This window comes from Arachis duranensis, chromosome 2 (assembly GCF_000817695.3).
Source record: "Arachis duranensis cultivar V14167 chromosome 2, aradu.V14167.gnm2.J7QH, whole genome shotgun sequence".
Lineage (NCBI taxonomy): Eukaryota > Viridiplantae > Streptophyta > Magnoliopsida > Fabales > Fabaceae > Arachis > Arachis duranensis.
In genome coordinates, this window is record NC_029773.3 from 24,890,163 (window position 1) to 24,903,287 (window position 13,125).

At 35.0% G+C, this 13,125-nt stretch overlaps 1 protein-coding gene across 1 annotated transcript; it reads left to right on the forward strand.

Moving 5' to 3' along the window:
* The first annotated feature begins 8,306 nt into the window (after positions 1-8,306).
* Positions 8,307-10,915, forward strand: LOC107474054 (uncharacterized). The gene is made up of 4 exons (XM_016093640.1): positions 8,307-9,783; positions 9,901-10,272; positions 10,362-10,519; positions 10,820-10,915. Exons 1-4 carry the CDS (start codon positions 8,307-8,309, stop codon positions 10,913-10,915), a joined length of 2,103 nt encoding a protein of 700 aa, XP_015949126.1.
* The last annotated feature ends 2,210 nt before the right edge of the window (positions 10,916-13,125 follow it).

Sequence of the window (13,125 nt, forward strand, 5' to 3'; positions counted from 1 at the left end):
CCTTGCTCATCTTTGGATGCACCGAGGACGGTGCAAACTTTTAAGTGTAGGGAGATCGTCCGACCGATCGGCGATTTTGGGTGACGAATTTCTAACTCCAACACTTTTTCAATTGCGGAACATAAATTTTCGAGCTAAGAACACAAACAAGTGAGATTTGAGCCTAATGGTGTGGTTACATCTTATAACCACTTATTTTCCTTCTTCTGTGCATTATTCTCCTCCTATGAATGTAATCTTTGATTTGTTTGATTCTTTAAGTCCATTATTTTTTGTATTCATGCATTTATATGAGTGAGGCCATCATTTCATTTAGCTCACTTACCCAAATGGCCTTACCTTTTATCTTCCTTTGTTAGCCAAATTTGAGCCTACGATTAACCCACTTGTTCTTTAATTTAGCACATTACAAGCCTTAAAGAGAAAAACAATAAATGTCCTTATTTGGATCTTTGATTGGCTTAGGCTAGTGTGTGTGAGTATCATTCAAGTGTGGGAAATCTTGGGACATTGGGGGAATAAAAGGATAGTTTTGTATTGTTATTGAAAAATATTGGAAATTGGGTACATACTCATGTATTGATCAAATGTAAAACCTTATGCATTGATGTTCTTGTATATAGAAAGAAAAAAAGAAAAATGAGAAAAAAAAGAAAAAAAGAGAAAAAACAATATGGAAAAGAAAAAAATAGAAAGAAAAAGAAGAAAAAAAGAAAGAAGTAAAAAGGGGCCAAAATGCCCCAAAGTAAAGCTCAATAAGATCAATGCACAAGTGTTGTGATAATCAAAAGAAAATGCATGAGTATGTGGAAAAGTGAAGAATGGGTAGTTACGTTAGCTTTAAAATTGTATAGGATGTCATAAGTTAGGTGGGAAGTCTAAGCCTATCAAAGATTCAAACTTCAAGCTCACTTGACCAAATATGCATCCTACCTTGACCTTAGCCCCATTATAACCTATGAAAAGACCTCATGATACTTGTATGTATGCATGAAATATATGTTGATTGTTAGAAGAAAAACAAATCTTGGAAAGCGTGATTAGGAGAGAATTGAGAGAATCAACCCTAAACGCTTGAGCGAATAGAGTGCAAACACTACCGGTGAGGGTTCGATGGTCAAGTACATGTTTCCACCTACAATCATCACTCTTCATGCAAGTTTATAAAAATATTTAATAGCTCAATTCAATTGTGGATTAGACTTGCTAGTCCTTAGCCCTTGTGCCTATATGCTTCTTGGGAATTGATTTATTTTGACCAAGCAATTGCATTCATGTAGATAGTTGCATATAGGTAAATTGCATTTAGTTAGTTCCATTGAATAAATGCCATGCCCTTTACTTCATTCTTAGTTTAAGCATGAGGACATGCTTGGTTTAAGTGTGGGGAGGTTGATAAACCCCATTTGTACGGTTTATCTTGTATTGATTTTAGGAGATTTTAACACCTTTTACCCACATTTATTCAATAAAATAGCATAGTTTTGTGATTGTCTCCTTATTTGTGCTTAGATGTGAAAACATGCTTTTAGACCTTTAATTTGATGGTTTTTATTCACCTTTGATTCCATTAGATGCCTTGATATGTTTGTTAGTGATTTCAGATTGAAAAGGCTAGGAATGGATCAAAGGAGTGAAGAGGAAGGCATGCAAAGTGGAGAAATCATGAAAAGTCAAAGAAGTTGAACTCACCCATGGACGCGTGCGCGCACCTGGCGCTTGCGCGCACCTTGCGAATCACCCCATGGATGCGTACGCGGGCTGTACGTGTATGCGTCGGTGTTGGTTTATGATTTTTTAATGAAAACACACCCAACGAACTCTCAAGGGTTGTGGGGCCCAATCTCAACTAACTTTGGCGCCAGAAATGCTATTTAAAGCCAAGGATTGAAGAGCAAAAGGGGGATTCCATTCATTTTTACACATTAGGATTAGTTAGAAGTAGTTTCTAGAGAGAGAAGCTCTCTCTTCTCTCTAGAATTAGGATTAGGATTAGGTTTAGTTTTTAGATCTAGGTTTTAATTCATGCATTCTTCTACTTCTATTCTTCAATTCCTTGTAGTTACATTCATTCTTCTTCCATTCTTTTGTTGTAATTTCCTTTATGTTGTTCTTGTATTTTGTTGTAGATCTAGTATTGTTCCTTCTACTCTCTTTCAATTCAATAAAGGTAATTCATAATAAAAGTGTTTCTTTTAATTGTTGTTGTTAATTCCTTTCAATAATTGTTGTTAGATTCTATTCTTGTTGTCCATTTGCTTTGCCTTTCTTTTGTGCCTTCCAAGTGTTTGATGAAATGCTTGGTTGGATTTTAGTGTAGGTTTTGTTCCTCTTGGCCTAGGTAGAGTAATTAGTGACTCTTGAGTTATCTAATTCCCTTGTTGATTGATAATTAGAAGTTGCTAATTGATTTGAATGCCTCTAAAGCTAGTCTTTCCTTTAGGAGTTGATTAGGACTTGAGGAATCAAATTGATTCATCCACTTGACTTTCCTCCATGATTAGAGGTTAACCAAGTGGGAGCAATGGACAATTTGTTGTCACAATTGAGGAGGATAACTAGGATAGGACTTCTAGTTCTCATATCTTGCCAAGAGCTTTGTTAGTTGTTAGTTTATTTTCTTTGCCATTTATATTTCTTGTCTAAAGTCTTAAAAACCCCAAATATAACTCACAACCAATAACAAGACACTGTATTGTAATTCCTAGGGAGAACGACCCGAGGTTCCAATACTTCGGTTTATAAATTTTAGGGGTTTGTTTTAGTGACAAACAATCTTTTGTATGAAAAGATTATTTCTTGGTTTAGAAACTATACTTTCAACGAGATTTCATTAGTGAATTTCTAAGCTATCAAAAATCTAATCATCAGTTATACACTCAATATTCCATAACATTAGCTTGTTTATCTAATATCCTTATACCACATTTGTGAATTAGTGGTTTATGTTGTGTGGATGCTTAAATAAGCAATAGTTTTAAACTTGGACTACTATTGAGTAATTCAGATGCATCAGCTATAGTTAAAAGTTTGGTGGATTAAGTTTAGAATTTTAATATGCTTAAAATTTTATGGTTGTAGATCATGGGAAGGTCAGGTCAGAATTTGGATTGGATACTAAATGAAATTTGATTTTCAGCAATGTCCTTCCATCTTGATTTCATGAAGTTGAATGAATCCATTTTCTAAATTTATAGCTCTGTGCCTTTCTTCTACTCATAAACATTAAAATAATTTTTTTTTGTATTCTTTTAGGAACAAGTAAAGCTACAAAATTCTTGAGAGCCAATTGAATTTCTCTTTTCAAAGTACCAGAAGAAACAGTAGAGCTACTTGGGAAATCTGACCTGTATTATAGTTTCTGTATTTCAGTTCCATGCCAAAAATTTTTTAATAAATGAGTTAGACTCATTGTCAGTTCAGATTTTCCATTTCGTGTTGTACTACTTTGCAAGTTACTGTTGCATGAACTTAAAATGAACTGGAAAGAAACTTTGAGTTGTCTTATGCCCCATCTGAAAATGATTTTAATCTGTGTATGACTGTGGTAATATTACATGTCAGAAACATATAGGATTTTAATCTCTTTATGTACTTCTTTGAAACTTACTTGGTGGAAAAGCCATATTGCAATATTAACCGCTTGACATTATTGCTCTTTTGCGCAGTCTTATGTACAAGAATCTGATAACAACTTTGAATGGACCAATGTTAAAGAAAACTGCTATGAAATATATGGTGATCATGGAAAAAGGAAAATTTTTGCTTCCTTTTCACTCTCATACTAACTACTTTTTTTGAATTTGATCTTTTCAGGATTTTGGGAACTCCAACTGAGGAGCAATGGCCGGGAGTTACTTTGCTTCGTGATTGGCATACCTACCCAAAGTGGGAACCTCAGAACTTGGCGAAGATTGTGGCAACTTTGGGACCTGATGGAGTAGACCTTCTAACGGTTAGTGTTCCTCTATAAAAGCATTATTCTAATGAGTTCCTAAGAATAGGATCCTCTAAAGTGAGAATAGATAACTGTAAAGCAAAAATGTTAGGGCTTAAACACAATGAAGTTAGATGCAAGGGTGCAATATGATTAGTTTCTCACTTTACATTTTAATAGTGGTAGAAACTCGCAGTTCTAATATTAGTTCAAAGGTTGAACTGGTCTGGATTGGACTTGAATAGCATTTATTAAACAGTGCTCTACATAGTAATATATCTAAAGTTTTTAAGTTATTTGAAGTAGCTCACAAGGTGTTGCTTGGGAAGTATTATCTATTGTAGCATTTGAAATAACTAGAATTCATGTTACCTTCAATTTGGCTGTAATAATACGTTTACTTATCTTCTGTACAAACTTAGGACTGACTATACTAGATATTTCGTCGTGCAGAAAATGCTCAAGTATAATCATGCTGAGAGAATCTCTGCCAAGGCAGCACTTGATCATCCTTAGTTTGACAGTTTTGACAAGTCTCAGTTTTAACAGTAGATATTGTCCAATGCTTTTGTGCAGATGTTGTATGTCAATGATAGTGATATAGGGAAGTAAATGAAAGTTAACTCCTGGCGTGGAATTTAAGCATATGTGAGATTGATGTTGTTTGGTGTTAAGTAATAGTTTGTCATAATCATCTTGGTGATATGATCAGCTAAGTAGAAACTCTACTGAACCTTTATCACTCTGTATTACTCATGTAGGCTATGCATGATCACCATTGTCTTTGTGTACTTGAAAAAATGTCTCTGTGAGATGTATGAATTTTTACAATTAACTTCATTCTAGTACTTTTGGATCATTATTATAAATATATTTTGGTTAGAGATAATTTTTATTATTTAAAGAAATTATTTAGTATAATTATGTATTTATTTTTATTTTATAATATTCAACTCATTTAAATAAAAATGCAGAATTATTATACATGTAATCATATTAACTATGATGTTGTATTAATATATATATAGAAAAAAATGAGACTTAAGGCTACACTTATATACAGTAGCTATAGTATACAAAAAAAATGAGACCTAAGGCTACACTTATATACAGTAGCTATAGTATACCAAAAAAAAACACGAGGAACCTAAGGCTACACTTAAAAAATATAGCCATGGTATACAATGTGGCTACGCTTTACAAGTGATGCAGTAGCGTTAAAAAGCGTAGCCTATTCTGGCAAAAATAGAAGCTGAAAAGCGTAGTCTTTGGTCTTGGACAGCATCACTTGAAAAGTGCACCCTATTCCCAAACGCCAAAAGCGTAGCCCTTGGTGCAGAAAAGCGTAGCCTTTGAAAATAGGCAACGGCCGAATAGGAATCATCCCAAAAAGCATAGCCGTAGCCTAAGGCATCATTTTTTTTTTCACTTTTAGCTACACTTTTCAAATGTACCTGAATGGGTGTTTTTCTTGTATTGAGTTTAATTATGTGGTAATTATAACAATAAAATTTATTGTTAATCTGTGAGAGTTTATCAAAATGTCACATATAAAATATATCGCAGAAATTTTTTAAAATTTCCCTTATAAAATATTCACAAATATATATAAATTTTGTAGTGATGCATGTAATGTTTTTTGTTTTAGGATATTTATATAAAATTAAATTTTATTTTAGTTCTTTTAAATAATTTATAAAAAAATTGTAAAAAAAAATATGTCATTTACATACATATTGTATAAATAATTTTTATTAAATGTAGATTAACTTAATTAAATTTAATTAATAAAACTATTTGAATAGGTTTGAAAGAACGCAGCGATCATGATATGCATATAGTGCTCTAGCTAGAGATAGCCATAAATTCACGCATTCACATCACCGCATCTGTATATGTTCGTACCACGTAAATATATAATTAGTTATTAATTATTTCAATCCAAAATCAAGTAATGCCCCATGACTGGAGTATGGAGAAATTAAATGATATATCCATCCTATGACGATGAGGAGGAGGGGTAATTTCTGACTTTTCAAACACTCAAATTTTTCATTAGAACGGTAGAGAAGTCAGTTTGAATTGGATTTTAATAAAAATTAACTAAATAACAATGCATCAAAATCAAGTATAACTTGATCCGACGAAAATCAACGCTGTTTTAGCGTTGGGGAATGGAATTTTTTATTTAAATTAATAAATTATAATATTTACAAAAATATGTAAAATATAGAATAATTTTTTATATACATTGCGTTGCACATTTTGAATATTCAATCCTAAATCAAATAAAACAAATATTTCAGATACTCAGTTATCAGGATATGACATAGTAAAAATATTACAAATTTTGAATGCATCGAAATAAATATGAAAAAAATTTAATAGATAATATCCAAAATATATTCATAATGGAAATAGATACTCTATATTCAGTGACGAAATTTAAAATAAAATTTTAAAAAAGTTAAAAATTTAATATGCTGAGAGTGTATCATTTACAAACAGATGGACAGTCGAAAAGGACTACTCAGACATTAGAAGATATGTTGAGAGTGTATATTTTGGATCAACCCAGAAGTTGGGACTGCTACATGCTATTGGTGGAGTTTGCGTACAACAACAGCTTTCATGCGAGCATTGAAATAGCTCCGCATGAGGCTTTGTATGAACGGAAGTGCCAGTCTCCACTATGTTGGTATGAATCTGGCGAAACAAGCAATGTTCTGAGAACCGGACCGGACCGGCCGGTTCAACCGGGTTAACCGGAAACCGATCCCCTAGCCGGTCCGGTCCACATGGAAAAACGCCCTGCAAAAAACCGGTGGAAAAACCGGCCGAACCGGTGGTTAACCGGCGAACTGAGTGAACCGGTCCGGTTTTTGTCAACGCCGGTTCTCTCCCAGCCCCCTGAAAACGGCGTCGTATTAACTTAAAAAAAAAAAATTAAAACAGCCAATATCTGAAGCTGCTTCCCCTTCCCTTCGACATTTCCCATTTTCCCCCAAATCTCCAAAACTAACCTAAAGCCAAAATCCCTTCACCTTTGTTTCGAAGACAGCCACCCTAATCGGAGCTGCAGACGGCGGAGGTGGTCGTCTTGTCTGCGTCGAGGCTGGAGTCGCGGGTCGTGGATCACCGTCGCTCGTCATCTTCTCTGCGTCCAGGGTCGCTCACCGTCGCTCGTCCATCACTGGTCGTCTTCTCTGCTTCGTGCTCGCTTACCGTCGCTGGTCGTCTTCTCTCCTTCGAGGTTAGTTCGTTCTGGCCTCTGGGTTGAACCAGTTTAAGGCTTCTGATGTTAGGGTTTAGGGTTGTGCTTCCTGCTCGAATGTTAAGCTCTGTTATTAAATTTTATTTTTTTTGTTCTGTGCTTCAAATTATTAAGGCTGTTGTATGTTGGATAATTTGATTAAGTTCTGTGTTCTTGACTTCTTGGTTGATAATGATTTCTGTTCTGTTAATTTTTGATTGTTAATTTCGGTTGTTAGGGTGGATAATGAACTATGCTCTGTTAATAATGAACTCTGCTCTGTTATTAAATTTTGTTGGTTTTTTTTGTTCTGTGCTTCAAATTATTAAGGCTGTTGTATGTTGAATAAATTGATTAAGTTCTGTGCTTCAATTAGTCCGTTAGCATTTAACCTAAACAAGTTTTAGTGCATAATTTCTTTCATATAAACATTGACCATTGTATAGTTTTCCCATTTAGATGTTCCAATTTCAATAGTTACTTTTACTCTAAAATAATTATGTTAAATCTGCCTAGCAAAGATTTAGGTTCATATTCTTTGTGTATATGAGTATCCAACTTCCAAATGTGCAAGTTTGTATAGCTGTTGCATACCTCCTGTGCATATGAGACAATTGGTTACAGAAACTTCCAAATGTGCAAGTTTGTATAGCTGTTGCATACATTGGAAAACTTTGGAAGTTTTTTGTTCTGTGCTTCAAATTATTAAGGCTGTTGTATGTTGAATAAATTGATTAAGTTCTGTGTTCTTGGTTGATTAAATTCTGTTCTTGGTTGAATAAAGTGAATAAATTGTATGTTGCTGGCATTCTGAATTTAGATGGAACAGTCCCAAAATGATCAACAACAACAACATAATGCTGTACAAGAATCTCAGACAGGTTCCTCTCGAGGAAAATCTGACCCTGCTTGGGAATATTTCACTGTGAAATATGATAAGAATCATAAGGCACAATATACATGTATCTTTTGTTTGAATACTTATAATGGAGGGGGATATATAGGATGAAATATCATCTTGCGAAAATTCCTGGACAAATTAAAGTATGTAGCAAGGTCACTGAAGAAGTTGAACTTCAATTCAAAAGGATTCTGATGGAAAACAAAAAAAATAAGATGGAAAAAAGAAAATTTGAGGAGGAGTCTTATGGTGGGGAAGCACCTGCACAAGAGGCTGAATCGCCTAACCCTGTACAAGTTGCTGTTCATACAACAACGGGAGACAAAGGAAAGAGAAGAGCTGTAGTTGCTACACAAATTGGAAGTTACTTTAAAGAAAGGACTACTCCAGGATCTCAACCAACTTTGAAAAGTGTTTTGGCTAGTAAAGAAATTGTGCACAAGGCTAAGTTGGGACTTGCCAAGTGGATTGTTGATGCACGTATTCCTTTCAATGCAATTCAATCACCTTACTTCCAACCTGCATTGGATGGTGTTGCTGCAATTGGACCTGGTTTCAAGGGACCGTCATATGATGAAATGAGAGTTCATTTGCTGGCTGATCTCAAGAGAGAGTGTCAGTTGCTGGTTGAAAAGTATAGGAGCTCATGGAAAAGCACTGGTTGTACGCTGATGGCAGATGGGTGGACTGATCAAAGGCAACGAACTTTAATTAACTTTCTAGTTTATTGTCCTGCTGGTATGTCATTTGTTAAGACTGTTGATGCTTCTGATGTGATAAAAACTGCCAATGCATTGTTTAATTTGTTTGCTGATGTTATTGAGTGGGTTGGGCCTAGTAACATTGTGCATGTGGTCACTGATAATGCTGCTAATTATGTGTCTGCTGGAAAACTTATTCATGAAAAATACCCAAATATATTTTGGTCTCCTTGTGCTGCCCATTGTATCAATCTTATTTTGAAAGATATTGCAAGTCTTCCTCACATAGCTGACCTTGCTTCCCGTGCTTCAAAAGTGACTGTGTTTGTCTACAATCATATGATCTTATTGTCTTGGCTTAGAAAACGAAAAAGTTGGACAGAAATTGTTCGACCAGGAGTCACACGTTTTGCCACTGTTTTCATTACTTTGAAAAGTATATATGATCACAAAGAAGATTTGCAGGCATTGATGGTGGACAAATATTTCACCTCTCATAAGTTATCCAAAAGTGCTAATGGAAAGATTGTTAGTTCAATTGTCTTGGACAGTAAGTTTTGGCAAGACTGTGTTACCACTGTGAAAATTGTTGGTCCTCTTATTAAGTTGTTGAGGCTTGTTGATGCTGATGAAAAACCCTCTTTGGGAATCGTGTATGAAGGCATGCAAAGAGCAAAAAATGCTATCAAGACAATGTTCAGAAATCGAAAAGCTGCTTATACGCCATACACGAGTATCTTGAAAATGAGGTGGGATAAGCATTTGAAGCGTTATCTCCATGCGGCAGCGTACTTTTTAAATCCAAGCATTTTCTATAGTGAGGGTTTTGTTGAGAAGGCAAATGTTTTGAGATCTTTACTTGATTTGCTTGATGTTGAAACACTTTGTGATGATTCAGTTGCTGCAATGCAAGAGATACAGCTGTATCGAGATTGTAAAGAAAGTTTTGGGAGGGAAAGTGCTAAGAGATCGGCATCAAGACTCGAACCTGGTAAGTTATTTGACTTATTTGTTATTTCATATCCAAGTTCAGTTTAGTACTTTAGTTTCAAATTTTAATATGTTGGGTGATAAACATTAAAAGTATTTGATTTTTGTATCTACGTAGGTGAATGGTGGAGGCTACACGGTGGGAGTGCTCCTAATTTGCAAAAAATGGCAGTCCGTCTTCTTCATCAAACCTCTTCTTCATCTGGATGTGAGAGGAACTGGAGCCTTTTTGAACAAATCCATTCAAAGAGGAGGAACCGGTTAGAGCATCAAAGGCTGAGTGACATTGTTTATGTCACTTATAACCTACGCCTTCAATCTAGGTTGCATCGAAAGAAGAGGAATTATGATCCAATTGACATTCAAAGCATTGACACGGTAGATTTTTGGGTAATGGCAGATGAGGATGATCCTGAATTTACTAATGGAGATGTTGAAGGCATTGAAAATTTAATATACACTGATAATGCTATGCCTTCCTATCCTAATGGTGAGTGACATAGCAAACTTTGTTTCCTTCCATAAAGATACATGTCATCAATATTGATTTCTTATTGCGTTCTCTTTCCATTTTATTAGATGGTGGAGACATGGAAGTTGAAGTGGATATGCCTGATGTTGTAATTGAATCCTCAAATACTATTTCTGAAGATGCTGGCTTTGGATTACCTGTTTATGATGGAGACATCGGAACACTTAATGATGATTATGACTTCTATTGTCTTTGTTTAGTTAAAGTATTATTTGTTGAATATTGTTTCTTTTGGTTGCAAAACATTATGTTTGTCATTTATGTGCGTTTTAATTTCTTTAGTTATAAACTTTGACATTTGAAGTTGTCTTTGACCTTTTAATGATGAATTATGTATTGTTTATTTTGTGAAATTATTAAATTTTGAATCTTATTAGTTTAAAAATTATTGCATTTAACTTTTTAAAATTATGTTTTGATTTTTTTTTATAATTTTATTATATATTTAATTAAACCGGTTCAACCACGGTTCAACTCCGGTTGAACCATTAAACCATTGAACCAGTCACTTGACCGGTTCGATGACCGGTCCGGTTCTCGCAACCTTGGAAACAAGTGTATTGGGTCCAGATATGGTAGCAGAGACTACGAAGAAGATTAAGAAAATATGAGAAAGGATTTTGACTGCTCAGAGTCGACAAAAGAGTTATGCGGACCAGAGAAGGAAATCGTTAGAGTTGAAGTGGAGGGAACATATATTTCTGAGAGTTACACCAACAACTGGGATTGGAAGAGCAATCAAAACCAAGAAGTTAAATCCGCGGTATATATATATAGGACCGTTTGAGATCCTAAGGCGATTCGGGCCGGTGGCTTATCAAGTTGCTTTACCACGTCATCTGTCTAACATGCATGACGTATTCCACGTGTCACAACTCCGTAAGTACACGTCGGATGCGGCTCATGTGTTGGAGCCTGAGTCGGTCGAGTTGAGGAAAAACTTGACTTTTCAAGTGACACCGGTGAGAATTGACGACACCAGTGCAAAGAAACTACGAGCGAAGGAAGTTTCTTTGGTTAAGGTTGCTTGGAAGCGAGCAAGAGTTGAAGAGTATACTTGGAAATTGGAGTCGGAGATGCGAAAGGATTATCCCGAGCTTTTCTCAGGTAATTCAAATTTTGAGGGCGAAATTTTTTAGTTGGTGGAGAGAATATAAGAACCGCAATTAATTGAATCAGTTAATTAAGTGGTTAAATTGTCCAAATTTAATTCCGAAAAGTTGTAGTGAGAATTTGAGGTTTTAAACATTATTTTTGGACTCAGTGAGTCTTTTCGAGTCAAAAAATTTGTTTTCTACAAAAAATTGTAAAAAATCACAAACTAACAGTTAAACTGGTTGAATTAGTTCAAATCTGTTCGGTGTTGTGCAGGAAAAGATTGAAACAGTAAAAAACTTTACAAAAAATATTAAAAATGAAAATCGGACGTTAATTTTATTAAAAAAACTATTTGAATAGGTTTGAAGAACGCAGCGATCATGATATGCATAGTGTTCTAGCTAGAGATAGCCATAAATTCACGCATCCTCATCACCGCATCTGTATATATGTTCGTACCACGTAACAATATAATTAGTTATTAATTATTTCAATCCAAAATCATGTTATGCCCCATGGCTGGAGTATGGAGAAATTAAATGATATATCCATCCTATGATGATGATGAATGAGGAGTGGTAATTTCTGACTTTTCAAACACTCAAATTTTTCATTAGGACTGTAGACAAGTCGGTTTGAATTGGATTTTGAATAAAAATTAACTAAATAACAATGCATCAAAATTAAGTATAACTTGATCCGACGAAAATCAACGCTGTTTTAGGATTTGGAAATGGAATTTTTTATTTAAATTAATAAATTATAAATATTTACAAAAAATATGTAAAATGTTGAATAATTTTTTATATACACTGCATTACATATTTTGAATATTGCATCCTAAATCAAATAAAACAGATATTTCAGATACTCGGTTATCAGGATATATGACGCAGTAAAAATATTGCAGATTTTGAGTGCATCCAAATAAATATGAACAACAAATTAATAGATAATATCTAAAATATATTTATAATGGAAATAGATACTCCCTATTCAGTGACAGAATTTGTTTCGAGGGTTATCCTTGAAACTGAAGGTCGATCTCGGATGAGATCTTTTGTGATGATCCGTGCGGCTGTGTCCGACCCGGGAGAATTAGAGATGCTGCTGATCCTTGATCACCGGAAGGTGGTGGTACCTGGAAGAGATTCTGATGCTTAAGTTAGCACGTGCTTTAGGCAGGTTTTTTGTGTAGAATCAGAGTATGAGTTATACCTAGGTGCTCCAGTGTATTTATAGTAGTGTTTGATGATCTTCTTCTAAGATAAGTTTGTTATCTTATCTTATCTTTTTGTAGATGAGGTCACCTTATCTTTTTAGGCCAGCCGCCTTTAGAGTGGACTGCGTCCTTTTGTTTGGGCCTACTTAGGTCTCTACGGCGATTTGGCTGACCTCTTTAAGAAGAGGTGGGTAACGTGCCAACCTTTACGAGAGGTCGGTCGCTTTGACGTCGTCCAGCCATGATAATACAGCTTGACCCAGGGTATGAACAGTGCCCCTACTTGAGTTCGGACCTTTTCATGAGATCGTGCTTTCAGAGTTTCGATCTCTTTGGGGAAGTCATGCTGAAGCATCCTGGTTCAATCCGTTCTTCCATTTGCGAGTTTTTTAAATGCGAAGCGTTTTTGTTTTTTAGCTCCTTTATTGTCGCGTTCGTTCCTCGAGGGGGGTTACTTCCTTGGAAACATGCACACGCTTTTAATGCTACTT

Bases quoted from the DNA above. Each gene is read 5' to 3' on its own strand.
- LOC107474054 (XM_016093640.1), top strand. From the start codon at position 8,307: ATGGAAAAAAGAAAATTTGAGGAGGAGTCTTATGGTGGGGAAGCACCT. The intron at 10,273-10,361 runs GTGAGTGACATA...CCATTTTATTAG, and splicing joins TATGCCTTCCTATCCTAATG to ATGGTGGAGACATGGAAGTT. The intron at 10,520-10,819 runs GTATTATTTGTT...CCATTGAACCAG, and splicing joins ATTGTCTTTGTTTAGTTAAA to TCACTTGACCGGTTCGATGA.